General features: G+C 39.2%; 1 protein-coding gene across 2 annotated transcripts; it reads left to right on the top strand.

The window, feature by feature from the left end:
* Positions 1–1212: 1212 nt before the first annotated feature.
* UBE2I (ubiquitin conjugating enzyme E2 I) lies at positions 1213–14451 on the top strand. 2 transcript variants are annotated; one of them, XM_062503370.1, is made up of 7 exons: positions 1213–1295; positions 5213–5291; positions 5539–5622; positions 8302–8374; positions 9984–10093; positions 10261–10340; positions 13030–14451. In XM_062503370.1, exons 2-7 carry the CDS (start codon positions 5226–5228, stop codon positions 13091–13093), a joined length of 477 nt encoding a protein of 158 aa, XP_062359354.1. In that variant the 5' UTR covers positions 1213–1295; positions 5213–5225; the 3' UTR covers positions 13094–14451. The 2 variants fall into 2 exon arrangements, with proteins under 2 accessions (XP_062359354.1, XP_062359355.1); XM_062503371.1 differs by lacking the exon at positions 1213–1295 and adding an exon at positions 1506–1628.
* The last annotated feature ends 120 nt before the right edge of the window (positions 14452–14571 follow it).

Genomic DNA, 14571 nt, shown 5'->3' with positions numbered 1-14571 from the left:
TTCTATTATTTCCTTGTATATCCAGCAATGTCAGTAAAATTGTGTTATTTTCCTAAACTAATTTACTACATTTAATAAGTGCTAAGAACAAACATTGCTGTAGCAATCAAGTACAGCAATTACAGTAATCAAGTAATCAATGTATGCATCTATATTTTCATCAGACTGTCCTACTGCAAGTGTTGGTACTTTAGAGTTAGCCAGCATGAGTTTCAACCCAAATTCCTACTCTGTGTATCTGTTGCTTCAAGTGTTTTCACCACTTAGGAAAAGTGAGAGCATAAAAGGGACAAGTGTCTACCCTGAACTAGAAATCAGATTATAAAGGGGACATAAACTACTGAGTCATTAGCAACCTGTTTGGATCTTTTACAGCATTTAGGGTTCATTTGGCACTAGTTTTCTTTTCAGTGGGAAGTTTCACTTCAGAAAGATGAGAATGATTCTGCAAATTCACCTTTTAGAGTGCTGTTCATCTTTCAGTGTGCTGAAGTCTTGCCTGGTAGTCTATGGTCTGTATGTATGTGACATTCCCTGAGCCTATAATGTCTACGATTTCATGAGAGAGAACCTGTAAGCTAGGTGTTAATGGTTTCCACTGTTTTTCTTAATGCAAATGGAATTGTGTGTAAAGGTACACAGGGGAGTACGTGTTTATCCTGGTCTACGGTGGGCATCTGCTATTGGTGAAAGATTTCTTAGGTGGAGTGATCTTCAGCATATATTTTGATAAAGGCTGATTAGAATGAATCTAGGTGATTATTGAAATGGTCAATTCTAGAGTTCTGAAGAAACCATTTTGAACTTTAGGTAATCGTTCAAGTAATATTGCCACAGACTAGCGCAATGCATAGCTAGGCATAGGTTTTAGGACTAAAAATTCCTCTGTTTCGTTAAGAAAGAGAAGTTCAAGGTGAGAACAGAATGTGATGCATACTCGCCACTAAAAATGCGTTCTTAGAAACCCAAACAACAGCCCTCCTTCCCCCCCAAGGAAAGGAAACCAAACTAAACCAAACCAAATCAAACCAAACTAAACGAACAAAGCAATAGGAAGCAAAAACCCGTAAAGGTCAGGGAAACTAGCGCGGGCGGGAGGCAAAGTGAAGACCGCCTTCCGTGCCGCCGGCCAGCTCCCTGATAGGCCCTCCAGAGCAGCTGCCCCTCCTCCAGTCCGGCTCGGCCGGGCGCAAGGGGCGGGGTTCGGCCCGGCTCGAGCGCGGCCCGCCAGACCTGCGCGCGCCTGCCGACGGACCAGCCTTCTTAAGTCGCGGGCGGCTTCCACAGCGCCAGAGGTAAAACTTGGTTCAGCTTTCCGCTGGGGCTGGTGGGAGCGGGAGGCACGAGGAAGTGATCGGCTTTGGGATAGCGTTGCGTGGACTTTTTTTCCGGTCCTTCATACTCAGGCATTGTTGGGGGCACCTCTGGGTCCTGTGTCTGGAGGATGCGTAAAGCGTGACGCTAGGTTCACAGACGGATCGGGTCGAGGGACAGAATAGCACTTTCGCGCTCTGCACCGAGGCGAGAGGGAGGGAAACTCCGGAGTGGAGACAAAGCAGCGGGAGCGGGAACATCCGGGTCATTCGCGCGGCCTCGATCCGGGACACGCGCGGCGGCGGCGGCTCTCGGTGAGGCCCGGCCGGGAGTGGGGCCGGCGTGGTCCCGGGGTCGGGGAGCGGGGGCGGGCCGGGCTGGCGCCCCTCGCCTGCGACGGGACAGGCGGCCTTGGGCGTGCGGGCCCGGCGGCTCCTGCCTTCCGGCTGGGCCGGGCGGCGCGCCGCTGCCCGCCTGAGGCTCCGAGCTCCCCGCAGGCCTCGGTGGTGGCGGGCGGAGGTCTCCGAGCAGGGCGTGGAACCGCTGGGCCTGCGCGAGCCGGTCCCGCCCCGCCGGGTATCTGCCCGGGAACGGCGGGCGGACCCGGGGTACCGCGCGCAGGCCTTGGGCGCTGCCGCGGCCCCTCGCGGGGCCGGCGGGACCAGCGGCCCTCCGCGGTGGCGGGCGGTGCTCGGCCCTGTCCGGTTACTTGGCCGTCGAACACCGAGCCCATCGCGGCACGGCATCTTCTGTTTAACGTGCGACTTCGGTCGCCGCTCGGCTTCTTCTACCTTTCTCTTCCCTCAAGCAGAGGAGACTTTGTATCTTAGTGTAGAGTTAGCGTGGTTTGTTTAAAGCTCAGACCGTGGATTTCTCCACCTTTCTGAAAAATAAAGTTTGTGTAGTTCGGGGCAAACTAATTCGATAATAATTTCTTCCTATGTCAATATTTACCCTGCAAAGTAAAAATGTGAGGCTATTGATATATTTTTTTTTTCTTTCTTGCTGCTTGGGATCAATAAGTCGTACTGAAAGTTCCTCAACCTCAAAGAGCATATTGTTGATGTATTTAGAGAGTGGCACGGGAACGAGTCTTTTTAAGACGTGCATTTTGTGTGTGAAAGTAGGTTATTCCACCCCATTGGAGGGTGTAAATGGGTAAGATATTCTGTAATGGGACACAAGAATTTGCATCTGTGATGAGCATGATGGTTTTTATTTTGTTCTTTTTCTAATGTAGGCAGTAAAAGCAGCAAAGGCAAGCTACTGAATAAATTTGGAAGTTTCTGTTAACTTTCGGAGTTGACGGCAGTAAAAGGGACATTACTACCTCTTAATGGCAGGGGTAGATTTAGGGGATTAAACTTAAAACGTGAAGACTGGTCTTTCAGACTTCTGTGGCATGTGCAGAATAGGATTGAATAGACTTCCTCTGGTGCAAAAATTTTTCTGGTAATGTAGTATGTTAATAGATTGAGATATAGAGAGTATGTATTGACAGTTTGTTAGATTGCTTTTGAGAGGATGCTTAACTGATAGGATCTTAGTTTTTAAAGTGGGCTTTCAGTCTTCTATGTCTAAACTTTATTTTGTAGTAGACTGAGGTTTTAGATGCTTGTCTGTTGTCAATATAATTTAAGTTTTGGAATATACATATATGTGAAGCCTGTTGTCTCTCATATACGCTGAAACTTTTCAGTGCTTAACTATGTCAAATGCCTCAAGATTTGGAAAGCTCTTTGTGGAGCATTAGAAAAATTTTTATTGTACTAGGGCACAGTATAGTGTGTAACAAAAGCAAGTAGGATGCATGGCCTGAAAACTCAGTATTTTTTTCAATTGCTTGAAAAGTTACTGGATTAGTGGTGTTCTGCAGAAGATACACTCTTTATCTACCCAGTGATAAATGCATTTCCTTGAGGTGCATGTTGTAATTATTTGGCTGTTAGCCACGGAAAATGGAATAAATGTATTTGAAAGCATCCTGTAATGTGTCTTTTGGCAGAAAAGGTAACTGAGTTTAGTGTACTACATAAGAATATTTAGGTGGTATATAAGCACATATGGTTTTCTCAGCCTAGGATGGGAAGGTTAATATTAGTACAGTGGACTACCAGGTACCAAAAGTACAACTGAAATTCTGTATGCTGTATACTCAGTTCATTTACATTGCTTGCAAGAGCATGGGCTCACAACATATTAAAACTTGGCGTATAATTTGGTTAAGGGAGAGGGGGTTTTTTGTGTATGGTTTTTTTTTTTGCTTGTTTGTTTGGGTTTTCGTTTGTATGTTTGTTTGTTTGTTTTTTCCCTTTTTGGTTCCACTGGTATTTTTTTCAATGGCTCTGCATTCCCTGATTGTGAACAGACTAAAATCTGATGTCCTCTGTAGGCATTCACTAAGTCCTGCAAATCTTTGGCCATAATTAAGATACAGGTGTATATGTTGGGAATACTAGAGGTAAATTTGACTGAATATAGGAATATTTTTGTGTGTGTGCATGTTCACTGAGTGTAAATTGTCCCTTTTAAAAGGCTTTATCTGACATTAATTTAGTTGCTAATTTGAAGGTGAATTAGGGAATATGGCCATCCAGGTAAAAACTGGCTTAAAAGGTTGAAGAATAGATTTAAAATACATATTGTCCTAGGAACTGCATAAATTGTTTAATCTGGTATTTTTAAAGGTCTACAATTAATATGCTTATAATAGTAGTAGACTGCAGTACTTCTTATAAGTAATTAACATACTAAGAGGTGAAATTTTGCATAATTCTTAAAAGCAGTGTGTGTTTGTTTTAATAGAGTGGTAACACTGCTTTCATTCATTCTGTGAGCTTGTTAAGTGGAAGCATGCTGCTGTCAAAAAGGCTGTTAGGTACACGTGAGAACAAACTGGCCTGACTTCTCCCACTGCCAATTATCAACTCTTATTTAAAATGTGTAGAAGTGAAGTTATTAAGGATTAAAACCCGTCATTGGAGTTTGACTGTGGGGCTAGTGAAACCCTGATTTTAGATACAATTTGACAATGAAAAATAAACTCTTGCTCTGAGTACTGTTCTGGGTGAATGGAGAATCCTCCCCTGAATTTGAGAGCACCATTCATGCAATCATCCTATCTAGAACTGTTGTTCTGTGTCATGCAGTTGTGCATGACCTGTGCTTTGCATGTTTTTTTTATGTAGTTGTGGCCACCATGCTTGGCTGTTACTAAGGCAGTGAAGGTGCAGAAATATTCTTCAGTTTATGCTGGAATTGAAAACATGTCTTGTGGAATGAGCTGCTGGCTCTTCCTTAGCTGAGTTCTGTGTTGCTGCCTGTTCCTGCTGTTGTCTACAAGTTTTATAGTGGCATCACTTCAAAACTGAGATGACTTTGTTAAATTCTGTCCCCGTTGCTTTTGTGTGGAATACTATCTTTTAGTGGGAATTTACCCAAAAAGTAATATTTCTTATTGCTATTTGCCAGAAATGGGAGTAAAGCAGGTGTTTGCCTACAGAAGAAGTTTGCCATACCTGATGTGGTGTAGGAAGGAGAGAAATAGTGTGTGTCAGTTGCACAAATAGCACTTTTTCCATTACTAAACTGGTGTTTCTGTTGTAAAGTTACTGTCAAAGTTGCTTCTAAGGTGGGGTTCAAATATGAATATGAAGCAATAAGGTAAGAATGAAATTTTGTAGGTCAAGTCCAGTAACTAAGAGCTTGATGGCATGGGGAAACTTGGTGTTATTCCTGATGAAAAATTCTGCGGGCCGTGCAGAAGCACGTGTCTAGGTTATTGAAGTGAAAATGAGAAGTCGGAATAATTCTTGAGTGAGCAGGGCTCATAAAAGCATCATGCATTGTTTGCACTATAACTAAAAGTATGTGCTAACAGTAATTACTTTTGTTTTAGAGGGACTCTGAATATGTCTGGCATAGCTCTTAGCAGACTTGCACAGGAGAGAAAAGCCTGGAGAAAAGATCATCCATTTGTAAGTATGAAAACCACCAAATACCTGACTGCAGTTGTTTCAGTGTTCTGGTGGTGATTTTTTTTCATTACCTTAATAGTCTTTTAAAAGAAAATTAAAATGAATATTTTTTTAGATTAAAAAAAAATCTGTTTAAAACTATGTAGTGCAAAAAGAAGTAAATCATTGTGAAGATAAAATATAACATGGAATATTTTAAGTATGCCTTGTAAAATCCTCACCCTATGTCTTTTTTGCCTTGATTCAGGGATTTGTAGCAGTACCTACGAAAAACCCAGATGGCACAATGAATCTAATGAACTGGGAGTGTGCTATTCCAGGAAAGAAAGGGGTGAGACTTGCTATTCTCCTGACTTCTCCTTCATGGTGAAAAGTAACATAAATTGCTTATGTATTACACCAACAATTGAGAATTTAACTTGCGTGTAGTTTAATAAAAAAGTTTGTGTCCTGCTGCTACTTTAGAACTAAAATAGCTGTGGACTAGGAACATTGGACAAAAGTACACTGTAAGCCTGTTCAGCTGTTGGCACTTAGCACCTTAAGAATACAAGTTTTCAGAGGAGTCTTTAAGAGTCTTGTACTGAACAAACTGGAGGGTTGTCTTCTGCTTCTTATTGCTTCTTCTTGCTTCTTCTGAAATACTACTATTAATTACTTGAGGGTTTTAATTCTTTCTTTCAGGTCTTTTGGTGTGGGACTTTTTTGCCTTGCCTTTTCTACTGCTTTTTGCCAACTTGCTTAAATACCTTTATGGTCTTGTTTCTTAGATTCTGAGAAGACTCTGTGTGTAGGCAAAATCTGCAAGGTCTGTGATGCTGCCTTAGTTGAATGTTGAACATAGTATTCTGAACAGCAGTGCTGTTATGGTTATAACTTTAGTTTTGGTAGTTGTCTGCGCACGGCGTTAGTTCTTAAAGAAGCACCAACAAATAATCTAACACAGTGTAAGGAAGAACTCATCCCCTTGTGTTCTGCAAAAACAAGGTATCCCGCATAACAGTTTATGTACCTTATCGAGATGTCACCTTTAAGTATTTAGGTAAAATTTTTATGCCATACAAAAATTTTCATGGTGTTGCTTTCTGTAAACCACAAAATGGAGCAAACAAGGCATTAAAGCCAGCTTCATGTGTACTGGGAAGTATGGCACACCCGGAAAAGTTGATATGCTGGTGAGATTCCTGCTAATTAAAAAAAATATATTTACCAAGAAGCAGCATGAGTTATTCATCTCTACCAGTCCAGGCACTTGCTCTCTATTGTCTTTTTGTTTGGAGGCATACTACACCTCAGCTGCTTTCCTTGAGATGAGTAGTTGAAATGATCACAATACTTTCCTGTCAACCAGATTAAATACTGAATTGGTGTTAGTCTTGGGTGGGATACTCTGTTCACTCATTTGACAGCAAATAGCTTTCTAGCTACCTAAAATTTGACTCCAAAACCATCTGCAAGTAGTCCCATAATGCAGTATGGTCTTGATGATACTGCTGTCATACTGTAAGCCTTAGTAAGGCTTCTGAGTGTCTGCTATCTTTCACCCATAAGGTATGTTGCTCTATCAGCAACATGATAAAAACTTCACCAACTGTTCTAATCTTGTGTGTAAATTACTAAAAGCTATTTGTCTTCCTCTGTGACTGAAAACAAACAAAATATATGTAGTTTATTCTATCAAAATATCATGTTTTCTAAAAAGGACTCCTCTGAGAAGCTATGGAAAATAGATTTTTCTAGATGTTGACAACTGACTACAGCAATTTAGAATGAGTTCTTTAAATACACTATAGCAAATATAATCAAACTCATTCACTTCTGGAAATGTGTTATCTTACTAATTATTGGCATGTTTTTCTTCCTTTTCTAGCTTGAGACTTTGCATAATGAATACCAATGATGATGGAGTGATTTTTCTCTTTTCATGAGTTTTTTTGGGGGCTTTGTTTTGTTTTTCATTCAGCTAAAAATCACATAATTCATATAGGAAATAATTAAGAATTTCCTTCCAAGGTAGTCTTCAAACATATCTGTCTATCAGTGAGTATAAGATTTGATCAGTTTTGCTCTTAAGGTGTGAGACCATCTTTACTCCAGTTGTTTTGAAGAATCAACCCAACATTTACTTCCACTGCAGTGTTTCCATAGCAAGGGCAAGTTACAGAGAAGTACATTTTATGGCTATGAGAATCTTCTCTGTATTTCTACACTTCCTAGCAGAACTCAAAAGATGGGCTTTTTTCTTTGTTTACATTTTGTTTATATTTGAGACAGTCTGTATTGCTGGATGTATTTTTCTTGTTTATATGAGCCTTTTGAGTAGTGCCGTCTTACTTGATTTGCTCTGTGTCATGAGAACTGCTCCCATGAGTGCTCTTTCCAGTTTTCGATAGGGATAAAGAGCCTCTTAAAATTTCTTGTTATATAAAAAGATGGAGTCTGTGAGACTACATTCTACCAAGTGCAGACAGGGTTAGTTTAGTGAATCTCATTAACCATAGCAGTACTACAGTCCTGTCGACATTTTTAGTTCATTTGTGGTTTTATTAGCCACATTCTTGTAAGGCACGAGAGAAGCCATTTGCATTCACATGCCTAAGGGCTGTATCCATATCCTATCTTCTCAAACTGAAGTGGGCGTACACCAGCCATTTCTGTATTGTATGTGTGTCGTGTAAAACTTCAGAAGTATTCTGTTCTTAAATAGCGTGAAAATTTTAGTTTTATATGGAATTACTGGTGGTGATCATGACTGTGTTGGTGACTTGGCATCACTTACTAGCTGTAATGAAGAAAGAAACCCCCTCCTTTCCACTTCAGCTTCTTATATAGGTAGGATAGCTTACCATGGTCTAGACAGTGTGCTACAGTGCAGGGCAGCTATTTTTTACTGTGTAGCAGAAGAATGTCTTGTGCTTTGCCTGAGAAATTGTATTCTTGGTAAGCTTTTTTCGACAATTTGGACTTTCCTTGCTGTAACTGAAACTCTGCATAAACTTTATTTTTATAGACACCATGGGAAGGAGGCTTATTTAAACTACGGATGCTTTTCAAGGATGACTATCCTTCTTCACCCCCAAAATGTAAGTAAAATTACAGAAAAGCACAGGTTTATTAGAACAGTGTTGAATTAATCCATGAGTTTCTTACAAATGGTTATTACTTTCTTACAGTTGTTTTGTTTTTTCTTTTAAAGACAGATTGCTTTTTCTTTTTTCACCACCCAGTTTGCATTCAGAAAGTTGTCATGAAATCAGCTAAGTGCTCATTATATCAAAATGGGGAGGGGAGTGAGATTAGTGTGTAGATTCCCTCAAAGTTTGACAAAAGCATTGCTTGAAATACTCCTACATTATCAGCACTCCTTGGAAACTAATACATAGGCATGCTTAGAGTAAATCCCTATGTTCTTACTGTTAAGTTGGTCTTCTAAGCTGACAACTCAGAAGATGGGAACTTGGAAATAAAGGGTTCTATAACTTGAACCTTTTAATCAACTTGGATCTAAAATACTAATCTGTTCTCTTTCTGCTACTATGTATAACTACTCATATCTTCAGATACCAAGTTTTTGAACTGAGTTTTCCTTGCACTATCTCAAGCTTAGATATTACAGAAGCGTGAAAACATCTATTGCCTTGCATGGTTTCTTGGTTCTTAAATTGGCTGTCATCTCAATGACAGTGTTTACAAATTGCAGTTTTTCAAATCTTTTACAAATTGCTCATCAGCATATTTCAGCTCCGTCAGCTCCTGGCTACTCGTTTTGTTTGATATCACCTAAATACATGTGACACAAGGAGAAACAACTCTTAACTGAAAACATTTCACATTAGTTTCTTGAAAAATACCAGTTTTCACATCCTGACAGTGTTAAAGGAATTGTCATGCCTTAAAATAAGATTTATATGTGACCGATAAGACTCACGAGCAGTGCAGTTTCTGAAGTACTGCTGAACTTCATAGGGTATCAAGACTGTAATGTCTTGTGAATATTTGCGATGTCAGACGAATTAGAGAACTGCGCTAATATGTAGATATTTCATGTATTGCAAAATGAGTACTCATTACTTTACTCAAGATGCCAGCTGTTGCTTTTAAGTCCTGTGAAGATTAAAACCAATGCCAGAATATAGATTGAGTGGCGGAAGGAAAGCTGCACAAGCCTTCACTTAGTGTCGTAACTTAAACTTGGTTCCTCTTCCTGTTGTTCATTGCATCTTCATTATACATAAGAAACTAAGAAACTGGAAAATATGCTAGGAACTTTAAGTTTTCCTTGTATTAAACTTTCATTTTTTTAAAAGTGAGGACAGAAGAGATGAGTGACGGGTAGTATCTTTACATAGTAGTATGTGAGGCTGAAAAGAGAGAATTGTTTTTAAAAGGTCTTTTTCACAAAGCTACTATGAATTACTTGGTCAGTTTCCATTCCTTAACCAAAAGATTACCAGTCAAAAAGACAATGTTAGATTGCCTGGATTGATATCATAGATATGATGGAGCTTCTGCTTTAGGTACAGGCTGAGCCAAGAAGAAAACTGGTATTAATGCTCCAGAAATCTGTAGGGTTTTATTTGGGGCTTGGTAGTCTTTTGTCAGTGTTGGTTTGGGGATTTTTGGGTTTTCTTCTCCCAACTCTCTGATCTTCCTCTTAGCACTGTATGCAAGTAATTTCCTCTTCTTTATCAGGTAAATTTGAGCCTCCGTTATTCCACCCCAACGTGTATCCTTCAGGCACAGTGTGTCTCTCCATCTTAGAAGAGGATAAGGACTGGCGGCCAGCAATCACAATTAAACAGGTCACTAGTTGTACTTAGATATATTCTTAACACTTTTGCTTTGTTTGCTTATCTGATGCAAAGATGTTCACTGCCTGTTCCTAAATTGGTTTCTAACGGGTTTTCACTGAATTTCTTTTAGTAATACCCATAACATATGCCTGTTACTTGTATTCATTTTTCCATAGATCTTGTTAGGAATACAAGAACTTCTAAATGAACCAAATATTCAAGACCCAGCTCAAGCAGAGGCTTACACAATTTACTGGTAAGTGTCTTTGCATATGAGCTTGAAAGCTGTCATATTGCCTACAGTTGTTTTGTTACTTGTAGTATAACATGCAAATGTTTTCACAAATGACCTGGGGAGTTTTCTTACCTTCATGACTCTACACGTATTCTGTGGAGATGCCTAAATTGTGCTAAACTTGAACAAAATGTTCACTTCTTGGCTGTTAGGCTAGTGGAGCTTTAAACAGCAAAGCAACAGCAATAATGTGTGGAGACTCCTTATATCATGATTTTCATTGTGGTTCTAGCCCAACACAGAGTCATTACCCTTAAAGGCTGAACGAGGTGTAATGGTATCATGAGACAAGGAGGAGACTGGATTAGGTAATGAGTCACATTTGTCAGTACAGGAGTAACTTACTTCTGCCCAGTTGTGTGTATCTGTAAGAACTTGTGCCTGAAGGATAAAGGAGAGCTGTGGTCACTGTAAGAAACATGGCATTTTGGGAAAACTACATCTTCCAAAAGAATAGGTTGAAAAGTACCGAATGCCTGTAGCTTTAGCAGAATGAAGTTTGCATTGATTAGGAGAGGGAATAATTTGTGAGCTGAAGAGACTTTTAGGATTTTTGTTCTTTTAGGCTTAACCTTAAAAGTTTTCCCACTATTAGAAATAGTATCTGTTCTATAATCTTTAGGGAAGCAAAACATATTAAACAAATGCTTTTGGCATTGGCAGCTACTGAAATAAGAACCAAGATGGAATTGTGGAATTACAGTTCTGGACAGAAGAGGCCTCCGGTAGAGTGCCAAGTTGGAAAAATAACATTTTATGTGACTGCACATGCAAGCTATGTTAAATATGGTTTTTTATAGGGTCCTAGTGAAAAGGAAGCATAGGGATGGGTAGTGTTTCTTACATTTAATTAATGGCTCCACTCAGTGTTATGTTTTGAAGTACTTACTGAGGGCTTGATGGAGTTCAGTGCATATGGAAGACAGTGAAGTGGCCACAGTTGTAGGAGCTAGGAATGATGAGAGAGGCCTCAGTAATATACTTCTGGATGTCTAGATAGTCTAGATAGTCTGTGTTTTATTTTTTTTTTAATCACCTCCCACGTGCCTGTATGTACAAAACCAGTCCTGGCTAGTCTTGTTTCTATTTAAAGTGCTTCTGGGGGAAAAAATATCTGTTGAACTGGAAATATTATATGATTTTTGTTACTTCAAGGATGTATAGTCTCCCATTTATCCTTTTCATGTCACTTGGACATGCAGAGTATGTCAGATGGTTTACTATTATTCTGCAGTCTGAGAGCATCTCTCTTGCTACTTAGTAAATATCTAGTAGAAGTGAAACAGCTGTGTTGTGCATGCATGTTGGCACAGTTGATAAATACTGCAGAAGATGCACCATTGTTTACATAGGTATCTTTTAGTCAAGTTGTTAAACTTTCAAGAATAAAAATTCAAAATAAGAATACTTATTCTCATGATACCTTTAGTACTATCATTCAGTAACTTTAGCACTCCTAATGTGCTAATCTACTTCCTCCTCTTTGCTATAGGCTTTCAGGGTCTCTTATGGAAGGCATTCCTCTGTGTGGATTCTATGGTGTGAGACTTAACAGCTAGGCTACGTTCTCGTGTGGCAATGCAATGTAATGTAGAGAAAAAATGTAGAATAAACTTTGTTCATGAGAAAAGAGTATCTTCAATCTCTGCTACCAATTTTTCATTGCATGTGACCAAAATTGGTTTCCATTCTTCTTCCCCCTCAATCTGTCAGATTCTGAGGATACAATTTCCTGCCCTTTTTTTCCTTTCACTGCAGCAAGCCTTCATAGCTGAAAGCAAGTTAAATTTACTGCCGAGCTGTCTGCAAAATCTAGTCACTCTAAACTATCTCTGGCAAAAGAGTAATGGTTGCAAATTTTTGCTTAGCTCAATTCACACTTGTGACAGAGAATACAAAATGGACAACTGAAAATAAATGGATGCTTTACTATGCTACTACTATCCATTGCTGGCACAAGAACAGAAAACAAAAAAACTTGCCCTTTTATATCTTGAGCCTCAGGCTCAGTGACTGGACATAGTTCCTTCAAGTAGTACTTGTTTAATGAATCTGCAGCAAGCATGCTACACTTAGCTATGTTGAGCTAGCTTTTTTTTTTTCCCAAATGAAGATTAGGATAAAAACCTAAGTCTGTGGGTCAGGGTCTGTAGAGATAAAGGATGAAATTACCACACCGTTATCATTTTACCTTTTCTTAGGAACAGGACAATTCTCTCTCCAAAGCAGTAAAGATGATAATTTAAAAACCATATTAAATTCACCAGCAGTTAGTGAACTGCTCTCCTCACTTTGTACTGTTAGAATACTGGAATTTGTTGTTAATGACTTCAGCTTTTCATGTGAGTGGGGAGTAGAAAACTTCAGATGAATGACTGATTGTTTGCACGTGAAATACAGTTGGTCTTGAGAAGAGCAGGTGCAAACCTGTTCAAGAGACTGGTACAGTAGGAAGTCAGTGCTATCGTTTAACAAGTGATGTTTGGGAAGTAAGTAGGTGAACAGTACCATACTTGCCCAGAGAAACCGTTAATTGTAGTGTTACATGAATTGCTATCAAAAGGGTTTGCCTTCAGCAATGACTTCTATTTCTCTTCAGTATGACATTAACTCTGGTTTCTCCAGCTATAATTCTCCTTTTTCTTTTCAGCCAAAACAGAGTGGAATATGAAAAGAGGGTTCGAGCACAAGCCAAGAAGTTTGCACCATCATAAGCATATGTCATGCAGCATCTTAAAAAGGAAGGGATTGGTTTGGCAAGAACTTGTTTACAAAACTTTTGCAAAATGTAATGTTGCTATGTACAATTAATACCCACATAAGGGGAGGGGGTTGTATGTGTGCCATTTTCCATATTTGCCAGTTGTATACAGTTCTAAATTTGCTGAATTGCCCCCAGTTTTTTCATACAGGGTCTCTTCCTTCAGTCTTTTGTATTTTTGATTGTTATGTAAAACTTGCTTTTATTTTAATATTGATGTCAGTATTTCAACTGCTGTAAAATTATAAACTTTTATACTTCTATAAATTCACTAGTATCTCTAGTTACTTTGCTATCTGATGCAGGCATGCTTTAAAATGTTAGAACTATATTTAGCCTCTAGCTGGCTGTATGAAAAAAAAATCATGCCCTCCACCCCCTTCCCTCCCCGAATTTGTTTTTTTCTATCTTTCAGAAACTAGGTTGTTATTGCTTAAGAGCCTCTGAGATCCAAAGGTAGCCAGCATCCTTATTCTGCATCACTTTCTTTGTGTTTATATGGCATTCTGTCTGTGTTGCTGTTTAGAGTAAATAAACTGTTTATATAAAGGGCTTTGTTTCATTTATCTTCATTAAAATTATTAAAAGGCTGCCATTTAAATGGCTCTGAACCCAATTCAGTGCAAGTCCTGTTTTTAAGGCCTGTGATGCTGCATTTACCTTTTATTTAGATGTTGGCTTCATTTGTTTTGCGTGTCCCTGACCCTGAGCAGGTATGTGGCCCTTCCTTTGGGCCGTGTGTGGTAACAGCACCAAGTCAGTTCTGATCAGTTCCTTAGGCAGAGACCAATTACTGTGCATAATGGGATCAGCATACTGGTGTCACCATGTTAATATAAAATTATGCGAGCTTTAGACTGATACGAGCAATAATAGAAGTTGACCAAGGAATGCTGAGGATTTTTAATGGTGCTTGTTTATCAGAAATAATTTTGCGCCTTTTTCAATATGCTAATGCATATAGCTTCTAGGGAAAGGATGTGCTGTATGCAATTACAGTTTCCTTCTGTAAAGGAAATCTGTTAAATTATGTAAGTTATTTTCATGTATGTGAAGCTGATATGCCTTCTATTAAACTTTCACTGCTTTTATTTTAATTGTATTTTTAAGTCAAAATCATTCTGCAAAACAAAAAAAAAGTGAAAAGCTTTGTTCCATCTGAGCTTAGTTTATTCAGTGCTTTTATTAAAAAATGACTACTGCTCAGCACTTAAATCTAAGTTACAGAGCTCTGTTCGCAGATCTGTTTTGCTTCTCTGCAGTTGACTGCTATAGCTTTATAAAATAAAAGCATTCCCCCAGATTACAGTAGGTGACATGCTCACGTTGTTCTCAGTCCTTCAAAAATTCTGTTGAATTGTTTTGTTACTATCTGAGAAGACTTTGATCAAACAACACATTTGGGAAATATTTGATATGGGTGGGGAAGTT

The sequence above is a fragment of the Cinclus cinclus genome, chromosome 16 (genome assembly GCF_963662255.1).
Source record: "Cinclus cinclus chromosome 16, bCinCin1.1, whole genome shotgun sequence".
Lineage (NCBI taxonomy): Eukaryota > Metazoa > Chordata > Aves > Passeriformes > Cinclidae > Cinclus > Cinclus cinclus.
This window is presented reverse-complemented; position numbering and strand designations above follow the sequence as displayed.